Source organism: Sceloporus occidentalis, unplaced genomic scaffold (assembly GCF_023333645.1).
Source record: "Sceloporus occidentalis isolate IW3139 unplaced genomic scaffold, rSceOcc1.0.p SCAF_2, whole genome shotgun sequence".
NCBI lineage: Eukaryota > Metazoa > Chordata > Lepidosauria > Squamata > Phrynosomatidae > Sceloporus > Sceloporus occidentalis.
In genome coordinates this window covers 247609608-247626011 of record NW_028316982.1, presented here as the reverse complement: position 1 = coordinate 247626011, position 16404 = coordinate 247609608, and the positions used below count along the sequence as shown (strand labels likewise).

The 16404-nt window shown below is 37.8% G+C and overlaps 1 protein-coding gene across 3 annotated transcripts in view; it reads right to left on the bottom strand.

Annotated features, from left to right (window-relative positions):
• The window catches only part of LOC149319939 (calcium uptake protein 2, mitochondrial-like), a 117145-nt gene that overhangs the window by 36074 nt on the left and 64667 nt on the right, over nucleotides 1-16404 (bottom strand). For all 3 annotated transcript variants that reach the window (XM_089512620.1, XM_089512619.1, XM_089512621.1), the window contains 3 exons: nucleotides 8552-8699; nucleotides 5796-5827; nucleotides 5609-5684 (listed from right to left, as the gene is read on the bottom strand). In XM_089512620.1, the coding sequence (XP_089368746.1) occupies nucleotides 5609-5684; nucleotides 5796-5827; nucleotides 8552-8699 (256 nt within the window). The remainder of the gene's footprint in view (nucleotides 1-5608; nucleotides 5685-5795; nucleotides 5828-8551; nucleotides 8700-16404) is intronic.

Sequence of the window (16404 nt, the reverse complement as noted above, 5' to 3'; positions counted from 1 at the left end):
CTGGCTTTTGATTTGCTTCCAATCTCAATTCAAGGTGCTGGTGTTGACCTATAAAGCCCTAAGTGACTTGGGACCAAGAAATGTGAAAGACTGCCTCCTCCCATATGAGCTTTCCAGAAATCTGAGATCTTCAGAACCCTGTTGTGTGCCCCAACAGCTTGTGAAGTTCAGTCAGTAGGTACATGTAATAGGGCTTTCTTTGTAGAAGCTTGACTGTGAAACTCCCTACCCAAGGAAGTTAGGCTTGCCCAATCTCTTTTAAATTCCAGTGGGCAGGCAAAACAGGGCTGTTCCACATGGCATTCAGTGTTTGAAACTGCTATTTTAACTGTTTCAAAACTGGATTTTAGCATTGTTTTTAGGCTGCTTTTAGGAATTTTAGGGCACTGTAATGTGCTCTAAAAATATTATTTTATTATTATTATTAACCTTTATTTATGAAGCGCTGTAAATTTACACAGTGCTGTACATACAATCTTTTTAGTTAGACGATTCCCTGCCCTCAGGCTTACAATCTAAAAAGACATGACACAGAAGGAGAAGGGAGTGGTGGAGGGAAAGGGTAAGAGGTCCAGCAGTTCCTCTCTACCTCCAAGGCCTGGACCAAGGTAGATGGACTGGAGGGAGGGCTTGGCTTCATAATGGATGGTTAATCTTCTTCCAGGGAAAATACATACTCTCAAGTAGGATAATACATATACAGTACATAGCAATACAGGAAATGGTTTGATAAACAGGCACCAAAAGAGCATCAAATAGTAAGCGACAATTATGCAATGCCTGGGAAGGCTTCTCTGAACAGGATGGTTTTCAACTCCGTTTTGAAGCTGGTTAAAGAAGTGATGGCTCTTGCTTGTGGGGGAAGAAGGTTCCAGGAGTGAGGGGCAACAAGTGAAAAGGGGCGAATCTGGGATGGGGCAGAGGAAATCCTGGGCTGGGACAGCAGACCTTGACTACCAGAACGGAGGGCCCTGGTGGGAAGGTGAGGAGAAAGAAGGTCTGATAAGTAAGGAGGGGCCAGCCCATGGAGGGCTTTAAACGTCGACAGCAGGAGCTTGTACTGAATACAGAAAAGGAGGGGGAGCCAGTGAAGGGATGCCAACACAGGAGAGATGTGGTCAGAGCGGTGGGCGGATGTGATAATGCGTGCAGCTGAATGCTGGACAGAGATTAAAGGACGGAGGTGAGAAAGAGGAAGCCTAGCCAGGAGGACGTTACAGTAATCAAGTCGTGGGATCACTAGGGCATGGATCAGGATCTTGGCAGTAGAGGCGGAGAGATATGGTCGGATTTTGGCAATATTGTACAAAAAGAATCTACAAGCCTTTGCTGTGGTCTGGATCTGAGGGATACACGACAGAGAAAAATCAAAGATAAAACCAAGACTGCGGGCTTGCTGGACTGGTTGAATAGAAATGTTGTCCACAGAGACAGAAAAGGAGTGTTGAAGGGTGGACTTAGGAGGAAAGACAAGAAGTTCCGTCTTGGACATGTTGAGCTTCAAACGCCGATGGCGCATCCACTGCGAGACAGCTGTGAGGCAAGACGAAACTTTTTAACTTTGCATTGTTTTAATTGGTTTTTATTTACTCATTGCTTTGGGAGCCCTTATGGAATGGGAGGAGATCCAGAAACACTTAAAATAAGTAAATAAATAAATATAAAATTAAGAGTTCTTTAAAAATTCAAATATGAAATTATTGATGTTCTAACAAACGCATGTAGTATGTTGTTAAGTCTGGCCTCTTTACAAAAGCATTGAAATTCAGCCAATGTAACACTAATTTTTAAAAAGGGGATTCTGGTTGGATTCAGTTTTCAAAGAAGTAAAGGTGTTAGTCTCTTGCAGCATAAAAGAGAGTATTCTATTACATGCTCTCCCACTCCCACAACTGTGTAAATATGCTTTATACCTGAGAATTCATTATCACTCTTTACTGCATCCACAGACATGGGTTCATAGCCATGAAATCTCATGTGAAAATAAAAGAAAGTTAGTCTTAAAGGTACTGTCACATTTATTTTCTTTTTCTTTTTTCCTTCCCATTCCTTCGGAAGTCAATATTATTGTGAATCTAGAAGGACAAATCTTGCTGAAGAAGAATCAACATTGCTTCTGCAAAGGTAAGTCCTGTCTCACTAACCTTCAAAGGTTTCTTGAGAATGTCAATAAACATGGTATGTGGAATGGTACTGTACAATGAACTTCACTTTTCTTCCACTTATTAGATTTTTATTAGACCTTTCTCCCAGAAGGTGGGATCTGAGATTTTGTATAGTCTGACAACTAACTGGAAGCAGAGAGCAAGAAATAAAGGACAGTTTCCAGAATGGAGGGATATAAATTACAAGATCAATATGAGATTGTATTGGGATTGGTGCTTTTTAATCTGTTCATAAATTATCTGGACTAAAGGGCGACTAATTCAGTAGCCAAATTTGCTAATAATAGTGAATTGTTTAGAATACTGTAATTAAAACAAAAACAGAGAAGAGCTCCAGAATCCATTGTAGGGCTGGGCATCAAAAAGCGCTAATAATGTTCAGTGCGAGCAATTGTAAAAAGATGCATTTTGGGACAAAATTTTTCCCCAAGATCATGTATATCTATTTCTAATATGAACTGGCAGGACAGAGATCTTGGAGTTATAGGGAAAAGCTCAATGATACACTGGCCAGGGTGCAGCAATTGTGGAAAAGGACAGGTTGTGTACCTGTAACTAGTTTTTCGAGTGGCCATCTGTGCACTCACACAAATGGGGTACCCTGAGCCTGTGCAGAGCACCATTTGGAACCTTCTAGAATGTTATGTTAAGTGGATGGGGCTATAGACAAAATGCTTACATAACATTCCAGAACACTGATTCCTAAACTCTGGCCTTCAGGTGTTTTGGACTTCAGTTCCCAGAATTCCAACCAATGCCCAAAATACCTGAAGGTTCTGGGAGCTGGAGTCCAACACACCTGGAATCCCAGAGTTTGGGAATCACTGCTGTAGAAGGTTCTAAATGGTGCTTGGGGTTGCCACAAGGTAACCCATTTGTGTAAGGCACAGAGATTATGAAGAAGAAGGAAAAATTCCATGTTGGGGATGCCTAAAAAATGAATTGAAAATAAAATTTCAAACAACCTACTTCCTTTTGCAAATCTATGGGACAACCACATTTGGAATACTGAGTAGACTCTGGCCACTGCACATCAAAACAGGATACTGAAGAAATAGAAGAGGTACAGATAGGACAATGCAAATTATCTAGGCAGTAGAGTAACTTCCTTATCAGGAACAATTACAATGTCCCATAGCCATTTGACTACTGTTAAAATAGTAAGTGAACTTGTGCCTCAGTTTAACACACCTCCAGACCATACTGCCAGCAGGTTCAGTGAAAGTCAAATGTTTATAAGCCACATATAGCAAAGTAGAGTGGAAACTGTACTGTTGGGTAGTATTGCTCCTGACTTTCTGAATTCCTATACATCAAAAGTTGGGTTCCCTGGCTATTTGCAGCTTCACATTGCAATGATGTAAGAAGCCAATGTAAGAAAAAGGTGTGCAAATACTTTTTCAGAACCTACTTGAGAGGCTTAAAAAAAATCCCTATAGCATATTTTGCATTTTTTCTGTCTCTGGCTGATCATATTAGTGTCAACATACATCTGGGTGATTCAAAGCACATTTTTACTGTGGAATCAGTTCTGTAACAGTTCATCTTGGTTTTACTTAGCTCTGCCACAGACCTAGCAGAGAACTTTAATCAACGTTAAACTGAATTTCTTCTTGGAATGTGTTTTAATTCCAAAATGGCCAAAAATAATAATTTTAAAAAAATATTATAGTGGCTCAACGAGAAAACTGATTACAAAAAGAGAAGAAAAGGAATCGCATATACATGTAATTTTTATTGAAAATAATGCACTTGCATACAGTGATATGTTAATATCATAACACAAATGAACTAGGCAAACTTTTAGTAGGAGTGTAATTTTCCAACTTTTAAAAGAAACAGATCTAGAAATTGCAAAATATAATCATACTAGTACATACCAATAATTGTACATACTAATATGATGTCTTTAATAGAATGATAAAATGGGGAGTTAAAGACGTTCCACTAGGAGGCACAATTGTCTTCAACCCAAAGCTAGTGAATGTGTGCTCTTTAGAAAAGTACTGTGATGGAAAAGAAGCTATGTGAACAGTGCATTTAAACGCTGTGGATTCTGAACTTCTAGTTTAGAATCTAGAATTCTAGATCTAGAAGTTGTAAGCAACTTTTGCTTCTACATAAAGTGATCTGTAACACACAAACTGTGAAACTAAACTATGAGATAAATGTGAAATGTTGTGATGGAATTTCAAATCTAGTCAAAAAGTGCTGAGAAAATGAACTATACTTGTGAGAAGCTGGGTGATTCCATGCAGTTTCTACCTGTCAAACAGCAGCTCTATAAAGTGGAGATTCATCAAGGTAACTGAACATGATCATGCCTATACAAAGATCACAGATTCACAGAATGTTTTAATATAATAGAAATTGGAATTAAAATAATCCATGGCTGAATGATCTATCTACTGATGGCAGGACTGATTCTTTAGTAATAAGATATGTTCTCTTTGCCTCTGCACTCCTTATTTCTGTCTTTTTTCAGAGCTGGAAGAAGACAACAGGTGAAAGTGCTTGCATATGTGTGTCAAGTTTCTGTGCAGGGGTTTATGCATCTTTACCCCATTACTGGACATAGCCCAGTGATTCCCAAATTCTAGCCCTCCAGGTGTTTTGCACTTCAATTCTCAAAATTCCTGACTGTTGGCCAAGCTGGCTGGGGTTTCTGGGAGGTGAAGTCCAAAACAGTTCGAGGATCAAAGTCTGGGAACCACTAATGTAGCCCCTTGGTGATTCTATCGTTGCTTGGCCCTGACATGCTAGATTCTATGCTAAATGCTCTGTTGAAGACTAGCATCATAATCAATCACATTCTTTATAAATTGTGATCACCCAATCTCTTGCACCTCTCACTAATGGATTTTAATTACGATTCAAAGTCTTCTTCCAATGGGACTTCGCTAGCTTCTCTAAACTGCAAACTGAACTTTGCATATACATGTTGTATAAGTGACTGTACAGACAAAGGTCATGAGATATGAAGTTAAAATAGTGATCCTGCCATCTTTTGAGGGACTCATAACTATTCAGATCTTCCTTAGTACTAGCCAGTCAAGCTATGGTCCATAAATCAAGTAAAGGTGATCTCAAACAACAAGTATCTTAAGGAGCCTCATGGTTTCATAAGACATTTCCAATATGATACTTTCAATTTTCACCCTCCACTATCCTTGGTCCCTTACCATCACCCCTTCAAATCAATCAACAGTATCTAACAGGAAAATCTTTCAACCTGTTAATCAATATTCTTTGAGGGAAATTTCAGGTATTTCTTTCTTCAGAACTACCTCTCAGTCTTATAAAGAGTTAAAATAATTCAAAGGAAGTATTTAATTCTTTACAGCCTAAAAATCATGCAAAGTATCAGTAGACTGAAGCTTCATCTTTAAGAGTGAATAGAATTTCCCCAGAAAATTAATTCTACTAATGTCATAAACCATTACCTTTATCTCCGAGGTCTCTAAAAAAGGTTGGCCCTGGTTTAGCTTTTGCAACATTTGCCAGTGCAGAATCTATCTCCTTTGAAAAACCAAAATAAATACTAAGTCAGTTGTGGAAGAGGAATCCATTAAAACAAGCAGCAGAAATAACAAACGTTCTCTTTAAAAACAGAAGAATTACTTTGCTTACCTTTTTTGTTAGTTTCTTTGCCAAAGTTTTACCTGTTGAAGAGTGGGGAAAAACCACTACTCAATCATTTGCAAGACAAAACTTTGATCAAATTCTGTGGCTTTTCTTTAGATATTTTAATGGGCAAAATGCAAGTAATTAAAAACAAAACAAAACTGCTAGCTTCAAAGTATTCTGATTCCCACAATATTCAGGAAAGCAGCATTCAATTCTAATACAAGTGTTCCCATAACTAAAAGAACAAAAAAAAAATGTAACACTTTTAGATATTTCTTAACCTTTTATTGCTGTAACTTTCCTCACAGTACACTACCTGTCACGCCTAAAACCATGATGATAAAAATACAGTGGGACCTTGGTATCACCTGGGGTTTGGTTCCAGGACCCCCCTTGGATACCAAAATCCGTGGATGCTCAAGTCCCATTAAATACAGTGGCATAGTAAAATGGTGTCCCTTATATAAAATGGCAAAATCAAGGTTTGCTTTTTTGAACTTCATGTTTTTTAAGAATATTTTGAAGCCATGAATGGTTTAATCCATGGTTAAAGAATCGGCAATAAGGTGAACATAGTAGTGAAAGATTAGTCCTCTCCTGGGAGTGGAGGACTGTATAACAATGTAGTGAGCTGTGTGTCTTTGTGCCTTCTTTTTTTGCACTTTCTTTTTTTCACCCCACTCCTTTCACATTCTCTCTCTCTTAAAGGCACATACAGTGGATGCAGGGGGATTTTTTCTCTCCCCCTTCCTCCTTCTGCAGTGCCATGGTAAGGTGGTGAGACACAATTGATGAGGTCTCATAAAATACAAATCAGACACAATTCTCCATTTAAATGAACATTGTTCTATATCTATAAACACTATCGCACATGGTTTACCTGATTTCCTTTTTGCCTTTCAAAGCTTCCTTTGGATTCACCACTCCAACCTAAGATCATATTAGTGTTCTGTCATCTAATTCTATATTACTTCAAATAATAGACTAACCTCTAATTGGAAGCAGGACAGGCCCTTGACTGAGGAAGGGTAGCTCCATACAGGTGTTACATGACTTTCAAATAATACTGTCTTTGCATGAGCAACGTACCTTTGGCTCCTGGAGACAAGTGAAGGGTGAACAGAAAGGCTATTTCTACAAGAAAAAAGAGCATGGGGTCCTGTCCTTTTTTCAAAAGCTTATAAGCACCTTTGGTGAGGTATGTAACATGAAGATTTCAATCTGTACAGCAGTTGGAATGGGCATAACAAAGAGAAGATTTACTGTGCAATGTCCCAGTTTCCTGAATGTAGTGGATGTGTGAAATCTATCTGGCTTGCCATTTTATAGTGGTATTCTATCATACCCTTACTGGCAGGCAATTTATAGCCCTCGAATAATTCTGAAAATTCTGAGCATCTGATGATACTCAGGTTTTTTTACCATTATATTCTTTTTACTCCATGTAGTTTTTTCACTCATGGAAAGTGAAGGCAAAGATGAGAAACTTACTGACTGCAATAAAATGTAACCTTTAATGCTTTAAAATTTAATTTTGATTTTTTTTATTGTTATGAGCATGAAAGAATGGAAAACTACTTCAGCTCTCAGATCTTCTAAGTCTGCAATGGAATTTTGGCTCATAAACTGAATGTTCTTCAAAGTATCTCCAACTTTCTTGGACATCCCCATTATCGAGGCTTCAAAATAATATACAGCAGACCAAATGGAGGTATATCTTGTTACAGGCGATATACTATTTTAAGCTGCATAAGTAAAGGTATCCATAAAAGCAAAAATTCTTCCACACTTGCCAAAAGAATCAGTGATGGCTGCAATATGGCTCCCTCACCTGCCACAAACAGCAATTATTTCAGCTTAACCTTGCTGTAGGCAGGTGTGGTGCTTAGCTACATTTTAAAAAAACTAGACAATTCTGCCCTCTGTCATCTCTCGGCATTAATATTCAAAGTGACCCTGTTCTGTTGATTGTTACATAATAGTGCCAGCTGGTATAGTGAAGAGGGTGAATGGCCCTTAAGCATTTGATAAATTATTTATTTATTTGGGTATTTATACCCCGCTCTTCAGCCCTAATGGCTCTCAGGGCGGCTTACAATTATTATTTTTAATCAGACAGTTCCCTGCCCTCAGGCTTACAATCTAAAAGACATGAAACAAAAGGAGAAGGGACTGGTGGAGGGAAAGGGGATGAGGTCCAGTGGTTCTTCTCTCCCTCTGAGGCCTGGACCAAGACAGATGGATTGGAGGGAGGGCTCTTCCTTCTTCCAGGCTAGTCCTGATTGAGCTGGTGATATTTTTATGGAGGAAAATGTCACATACACTGAAATATTAAATGCTGATTGGAAGACGTCTCATTGAGAGAGATGGTTTAGTTATGGACTGGACTGAAAGTCTCAGAAAGACATGTGGATTATTTATGTACTGGGCAGACAGATATCAAGGAGAAAGGTAGTTTATGGTACAGTGGAAGCTTAGGCCTATTGTGGTACACACTGGCCTTCTTGCAAATACAAGAGAATCATAAGTGAGGAAGAACCAATTGTATAATATTAAATATATTAGTGAGGACATTAATACTTATTTAACTATTTTTAAAGTATTATTTTCAGAATGACAATTCACTTAAGAACACCAGTACTTATACCCAGATTTGTCAAACATTATTGATCTGTGAGCTACCTTGAGTCCCTTCGGAGAGAAAGGTGACAAACAAACAAACAAACAAATAAATAAAATGATAGGAAAACAGTACTTACGCCCTGATTTGTCAAACATTACTGAAAAAAGGAAGTCTCTTGGACTCATGTAATATTCGCCTTCATACTCCAAGGAAGCAAATTCCATAAAACGTTTTTTTCTTATGGAGAGTTTTTCTGCCATCTCTTCATCTATATTTTCTTCCTTCTAAAAGAAAATAAAATGGCAGAGATCCAGTTAATTTAGTAGACTATTTCCATTTTCATTTAGGATTCCATAAAGTAGATAGTTGCAAAGAAGACTTTCACAAATTGTTTTTGAGACTATTCATCAAGGTGTTTTAAAAAAGCACAAATAAAAATCCCACCGACATATCTGAAGTTGAAGAACAAGAAATTATCAACTTTCTGGATATCAGCATTTATAAAGATGCTATGAGTATGAAGCCTACTAACTTCAATATATGAAGGTCAATGACATGATCACTAGTTTAGTTTATAAATTAGCAACAGAATGTAAAGAAATAGCAGTGCTGCTTGGGAGAGTGTGAACTGGTGATCCCCTTTGCAAGTGTGCAGAAGTTTTTGTATTGTTTGTTTTGCATGAGCACTGGACTGTTGGGATTCAGGCCACAAAATCTTAACTATGCTGTTCTGGAAAAGTGGGAAGCCTGGAAGAACACTAGTGGTCATGGACCATTTTGAACTTGTTAATTTTCTGGCTGTCATGCAGTTAAATTACAAATAGAATTCCACAGGTTGTGCTACCAATTAAATTTATTCCTCTCATGCATCTACTAGGAGACCCTGTGGTCCTTACAATGAATGCAGTGGTATCCTCTTTTTATGAAGTAAAAGACTGAAGGATAGTAGAAGCCAAAAACTGGCACTGAGATTTATCAGTTTTCATGGTACGAAAACAAAATCAAGAAGGAGGCTACTTTCAGAAGTCACACTACTATTGATCAGAAAAAAGACCCATGCAAGGCCATAGGTATAATCTACTTCAAGAAATAAATTACTAACCAGCCATTATTTGGTAAATCTCCCTACACATAGCATTGACTCATTTCTTTTTTTTTAAAAAATGGGGAGACAGGCTACAAACAAAATAAACAATATGTAGGAGAATAAACTCTTTATATGTTATTTATACTGATACTTGAAACTAATCCAGATTTCTCACTGAACAATTTATTTGCTTTAACAACATCTACTCATGCTTCCTGACATTTTTCCCCCCATAGGAATATCTGTAAATATTTTGTTCAAAATGTTTTTTATTGAGCTCTTGCACAAAAGCACTATGTTGTACACTTGAAAGAAGATAGGCATTTGCAATGTCGCAGCATGCCAACTTGGTTGCTACAGTGCCTGTTTTAGAAGTCATGGCCAAACTGGAAATTTTATCTTGGATTTCAGCAGAGTGCGAGTAAATTTGGGCAGGGGGGAGAAAAAAGTCATCTGAAATACAATTACTTACTTGACAGAACTGAACAAATTTTTAAAAACAAAATAATGGGTTGTACATCTAAATGAGGCTTTGGGTTTGTGATCCAGAAAGCAACATGTGTGCATAAGACTGTTTCTTATGGGGAGATCAAGCAAGAACACAGGAGAGAAGGTGAGAGAGACTGGGTAAAAGCATATACATAGAGAAAATGATCCTTTTCTTCAATCTCCCTTCCTATGTGAATTTCTATATGTGTCCCCTCATTTCAGCTTAAATTTTAAGGACAGGCATGAACAAAACAAAAAAATATATCTGATATATTACTTTATTCTTCCTATAACTCAAAGTTCTCTTATCCTTTATGACTGAAACAATGACTCAAATGGTCAACAGCTGGCATCTCAAAGGGGTGCCCTTTATCCAGCAGCTTGAAAATGGTGTCAAGGATTTTGGCTGGACAGCCATAACATTTAATATGGAAGGCAGTGTAGACCAGCTAGGCAAGTCTTGTACAATATGATTTTCTAATATTTAGTGTATTTCCTAAAGAACAGCTTACTTTTTCCTTACTGTAAGAGCAAAGAAAATATGCTGCTGTTACTTGTAATCAGGGGTGTAGTTATTGAGGAGGGGGGAATGAGGGCTCTGCCCCTCAAATAGTAATTCTGTTCCCCCAGTGAAATTTTCCTTCAGTGCCTAAATTTCTAGTACTGCAGGGAGTAAGACGCTGAAAATTGCTCATACTTAATAATAATAATAATAATAAAATTTATTTATATCCTGCCCCTTTGAGGTCAATCGGAGCGGCTAACAGCAATAAAATACAATACATTATACATCAAAATTCCCTCCCCCCCAAAAAAATTATTAAATCACTTATAATTAAAACCAACAAATTAAACAACATTAACACATACACATTACAAGACAAAAACAAGCCAAAACAAAACAAAACAAAACAAAAAACTACGGTGGCATTTCCAGGAAGGATAAGAAGAGAGTTCCTGAGGCTTAGAACTCTTGGATTAACCACAGTATGTTTACACTCCTTCTATAATATCTTTTCTTTGGATGCCTAAACTGTTTTCTAAATGCTCATCAGGAATATTAAATTATACCAATACGAGAACGTTTGTGACCAAATAAATTTTTACTTGGGGGACAAAATTCCTATTGGAGGATATTCCCCCCATTTTGCCCATACCTTTACTCCATTTGGAAATAAGTGTTGCTAAATTAAACAGGACTCTTCTTTTTAAAAAATCATTTCTACTCGACAGACAAACCATCAGATAAAACATATACATAGCAATATTCCATTACTTCATTTAAAAACTAACGAAGATAAGAAATAATAATCAAAATATTGCATTAAATTGTTTTTTTCACTTATATCTTGTTAACTTTATTTAATTTATACCAAACCTTATTAAGTATTTTAAATAAAACTCTAAAATTGATCTACTTCCTCTTCATTCTTGTTTTTGTTGATAGTTTCATATCAACTCATAGATTCTTCATTATTTCCCACCTTAGTTGCTGAAGACATTTCCTATTGTTCTTAATCCCATTATCAACTGTAAATAAATCTCTCTTGATTCCTTCTGTTTTTAAAGAATCAATTAAAGCTATCACGGTTCTGTCATTAACATCAAATCAATGGGTTATTGTAACCCTTGAGTCCTTAATAAAATTGTTTTTTTCCCCATTATTACAGTTTAGATACCATATATATTGTACAATATTCTTTGGGACTCTTTCTAAGATAAGTATGCACAAAACTGCAAACCAAGGCACTGTCTGATATCTATGTTCAGAAACCAAAGCATCAGTTTTTTGAAACCAATCCAACACCAGAGTGTTTTGTTCTCACTGAAACGTTGTGATCCTTAGTATGGATATGAAGACATCATTAACTTATGATTGTTACCTCATTTTGTCACAAAGCAATGGGAACATTTTGAACTAAACCAACATTCTTGTGGGCTGCTGCTTGTCTTCAATGAGCAATGGGATGAGAAAAAGCTATGAAAAATAGGGAAATAACTTACTCCCTCCCACCCTTGCACCTGGAGATATACCCTTTCATATTTTTTCTGAAAGTGAAAAAATTCTGCTGATCTTTCAAATGTTTTAGTAAGATGCTTAAGTACTTATCCAAGTTAGTAGAAACTTTATTAGAATTCACAACTAAAATGTTTTATGGCATTTATTTAGTTAATTAAACTTATATCCAACCTTTTTGCCATAACACAGCACTTGAGGTGTCTGATATCTTACACTTTTTAAATACACCCATTTGTTGAACAGCTATATATTTTGGCTCTGTGCACCTGTTCAGAGATGGAGAAAATTATCTGTAACTATACAATCCTAGGCTTAAATAATCTAATGGCACCAAATCCTGTATGATTTTGGAAGCTAAACAGGATCATCCTGAGTTAGTATCTGGATGGGAGACCACCAAAGAATACTGTAGGCTGTATTTCAGACATAGTCTACAGCATCTACCGTAGACTATAGGCTATATTTCAGAAAAATGAACTGGTAAAACCACCTGTGAATATTGCTGGCCTAAGAAAATCCTATGAAATCCAAAGGGTCACCATTAATTGACAGGTAGCTTTAAGGCACATACAGACCTACTTAAACCAAACAAATTGGTATATTTGTGCATACTGCAATGTTGACAATGTGATTAAATGTGGTTTTAGATGAGTAAAGGAATATTTCCATTTACATGGCATACTCCTGCCAGATTTCTACAGCCAGTCTATCAGCTTATTTTTATTACAAAGTAACACAACTAAAATTACTGTCAAGGATTTAATTGCTAGGGAGGAGTTGGTTACTGGAATCAAAGCAATTTGTATTTTAGGAGGAAGTGGCTGTGTAATGGCAGAATTCATGATTGTAGAGCAGGCAAAAAAAGAGTAAAGTAAAAAAATGAATCCTGGATTTCAGGAAAACTGATTTTATGAAGCTCAGGCAAATATTGGGCAGAATCCTATGGCTAGAGGTGTCAAAGGAAAAAGACATCAAGCATGGGTGGGATTTCATGAAGGAGGAACTACTAAAAGTACAACCATAAACAACTCCATGGAAGAAAAATGGGAAAGATCTGAAAAAGCCAATGTGGCTGTACAGGAAACATGGGGAGAAAGTGAATAGAAAAAAAGAGCATGCATACAGAATGAAAGGAAGGACAAATCACCAAGGAAGAATACAGATGTGCAGCCGAAGCTTGCAGGAAAACTGCAAGGAAAGCTAAAGCTCAAAATGAGCTGAGACTGGCTAGGCAAGCAAGAAACAACAAAAAAATTTTTTTCGAATAAGTTCAAAGAGAATGACAAAAGAAATAAAGGACTGCTGCTCTGCCAGGTTGGTAAAATGCTAACAGATCACAATGAAAAGGTAGAACTGTTCAGTACCAATTTTGTTTCAGCTTCCCCCCCCCCCCAAAAAAAAAAAAAAAAAAAAGACTGTGTGCTTCCATGCTGCAACAAAGATATTGGTAAGGAATCTGGGTTACAAATCGAGATTGATAAGGAATTGGTCAGGGATCATCTGATTAACCCAAATGAATTCAAATCTGCGGGGCCAGGTGAACTGCATCCCAACATATTGAAGGAACTTGACGACAAACTTGCAGAACTATTTGCCATCATTTTTAAAAATCTTAAGAGAGCTGGTCGGGTGCCGGAAGACATAAGCAAACATTGCTCCTCTCTTAAAAAACAACAACACAAAAGGAAGATCCCGGAAACTACAAGCCTGTCAACCTGACCTCAATACCAGGTAAAATATTAGAATAGATTATGGAGGGATCCGTCCAGAAGTATCTTGATGACAATGCAGTGAACAGTAGGAGCAGCATGGGTTACACTACAAAGCTCAAATGCAAAGATATGGGAAGGCAGATGCTTGGCTCACCAGTACTACATGCGAAAAAGACTTTGGGATTATTGTTGATCAGAAGTTAAACATAACCCAGCAGTGAGATGCTGCAGCAAAGGCAAATACTATCTTAGCTTGCAATAACAGAAGTGTATTTTTCAAGTTGGTTGAAGTTAGTCCCATTCGATTCTGCACTGATCAGGTGCTATTTGGGATACTGGTGTTCAGTACTGAGCACCTCATTTCAACAAGGATATAGACAAGTTGCAGTGAGTTCAAAGAAGAGTAATAAGAATGATAAGTAGCATGGAGAACAAAACATATGAAGAGAGGTTGAAAAAGCAGGGAAAGTTCAGCTTGGTGAAGAGAAGACTGTGGGGTAACATGACTACGCCTCTTCAATACTTCATGGGCTGTGAGAGAAAAGGGTATGAGCTCATTCTCTGCTGCTTCAAAAGGTAGAACTAGGTCTAGTGGTTTAAAGTTACAGGAGGTCAGATTTTGATTTAAACATCAGAAGGAACTTCTTGAGAAATGAGAGAGGTTTGACAATGGACCCAACTGCCTGGAAATGTGGTGGGATCTCTTTCTCTAGGGCCTGTTACAGACTGCCAAAATAAAGCTGCTTCGGGTCTCTTTGGAGATATGCTATTTAAATTATGCATGGGTCCTAAGAGTCTGGAGGTCGCGCCAAAGCCACACTCCATTCCTAAGCACTGGAGTGCAGCTTTGGTGCAGCTTCCGGATTCTTAGGATGCATGCATCATTTAAACAGCATACCTCCAAAGAGACCCGAAGCAGCTTTATTTTGGCCAGGGGTAGGCAACCTTTTTGAGCTGGGGGCCGGGTTGCTGTCCCTCAGACAACTGGGGGGCTGAAGCCAAAAATAAATAATTAAATAATTTTAAATCAATTTAAATAAATAAATAAACTGGGACAAATGTAGGACAACATTTTCAAATGGTGGACACTTTTTTAAAAAAAAGTGGAGGACACGTAAAAAAATTGCTGATTTTTTAAAAAATGTTAATATAAATTCATGTTTCTGAGGCGTCTATAGACAATTGCCCCCCTTGCCCCTGCGCGCGAGAGGCCAAAGGCCCCGGTGGCAATCGGCGGCAGGACTGGGCTGGGGCCGGTCCCAAGGCCTTGCCGGGTCGCATCCGGCCCACGGGCCGCAGGTTGCCTACCCCTGATTTTGGCAGTCTGTAACAGGTCTAGATGTCTTTGAAAAGAGGCTGGACAGCCATCTGCTGGAGATGCTCTAGCATCTAGCTGGAAATCCTGCACTGGAGGTTGGACTTGAAGGCTTACAGGGCCCCTTCCAACTCTATGATTCCATGATCCTGAATTATCTGCAAGACTGATAGAACTCACATTTTTAGTTCCAACACAAACTTGCTGTTTTATGTGCTGCATTATTTTGCAATCTTATTTAGATGGAAATGTCAAGTGTTGTAGTTAAATTCTGTGTTCATATTAATTTAATTTATTCTAGCAATCATGCTAAACTTTCCTTCATATATGACAGAACCATATTCAAATGAAGTTGTCATTCATCTGCATGAATATTTCAATTAGTTATTAAAAATAAAATGGTACAGACCCTTTTTGTTGTTTATTAAATACATGTCAGCTATGACTTTTGAATTTATGAAGATTTAGCTATTAGAATCTTTAGAGACCTTAATTATTGATCTATTACTTCTTTTTGAAGACCAAAGCTACATCTCCAATGCTGTAATTATCTAATTTGACACCATTTTAACTGCTATGGAATTTTGGGATTTGTAGTTCTGTGAGGTATCAGAGCTCTCTAAGATAGAAGGTTAAATATCTTGTTGCTGTTGTGTGCGTTCAAGTTGTTTCTGACTTATGGCAACCTTAAGGTCAAGTTATTATGGGTACTTCTTGGCCAATTTCTTCAGAGAGCGTTTGCCAATGCCATTCTCTGAGGCCAAGAGAGTGTAACCTGCCCAAGGTCACCCAATGGGTTTACATGGCCGAGCCATAGTCCAACACTACACCATGCCAGCTTAAATATCTTTGTAAATACTGTCAGCCCACCCCTTACGCGGGGTGTCTGTTCTGGACCACCCTCCACGTAAGGGGAATTGGGCGTGCTCCCATGGCAAGTTCACCATTGTTTCTATCAGGGCTTGCCTTTTGTCTGAGCTCAAGTCCGCAAAAGGCAAGCCTGCGTAAGGGGCGGGCCAACTGTATCTTACAAAACTACAAATCCCAGAATTCCATAGCACAGATACATGCCAGTTAAAGTGGTGTCAAGATGAATTGTTTCAGCAGTGTGGAAGCAGTTTTATACAGCTAAAATGAAGTATGGACAAATTAATTTGTAAAATAAATAAATAAATAAACAAATTCTGGACCAGATTACCAAGATGTTCAGTAGATTCCCTACCTCTAGCGTTTTGGGTACAAAAGATGTCAAACTTTGTAAAAAAAATTAATCTTTGCCAAATATAAATGATGCTTCTTATTGTTGTTAACTGCCCTTGAGTTGATCTTGACCCATGGTGACTCTGTGGATGGTCATCTCCACTAC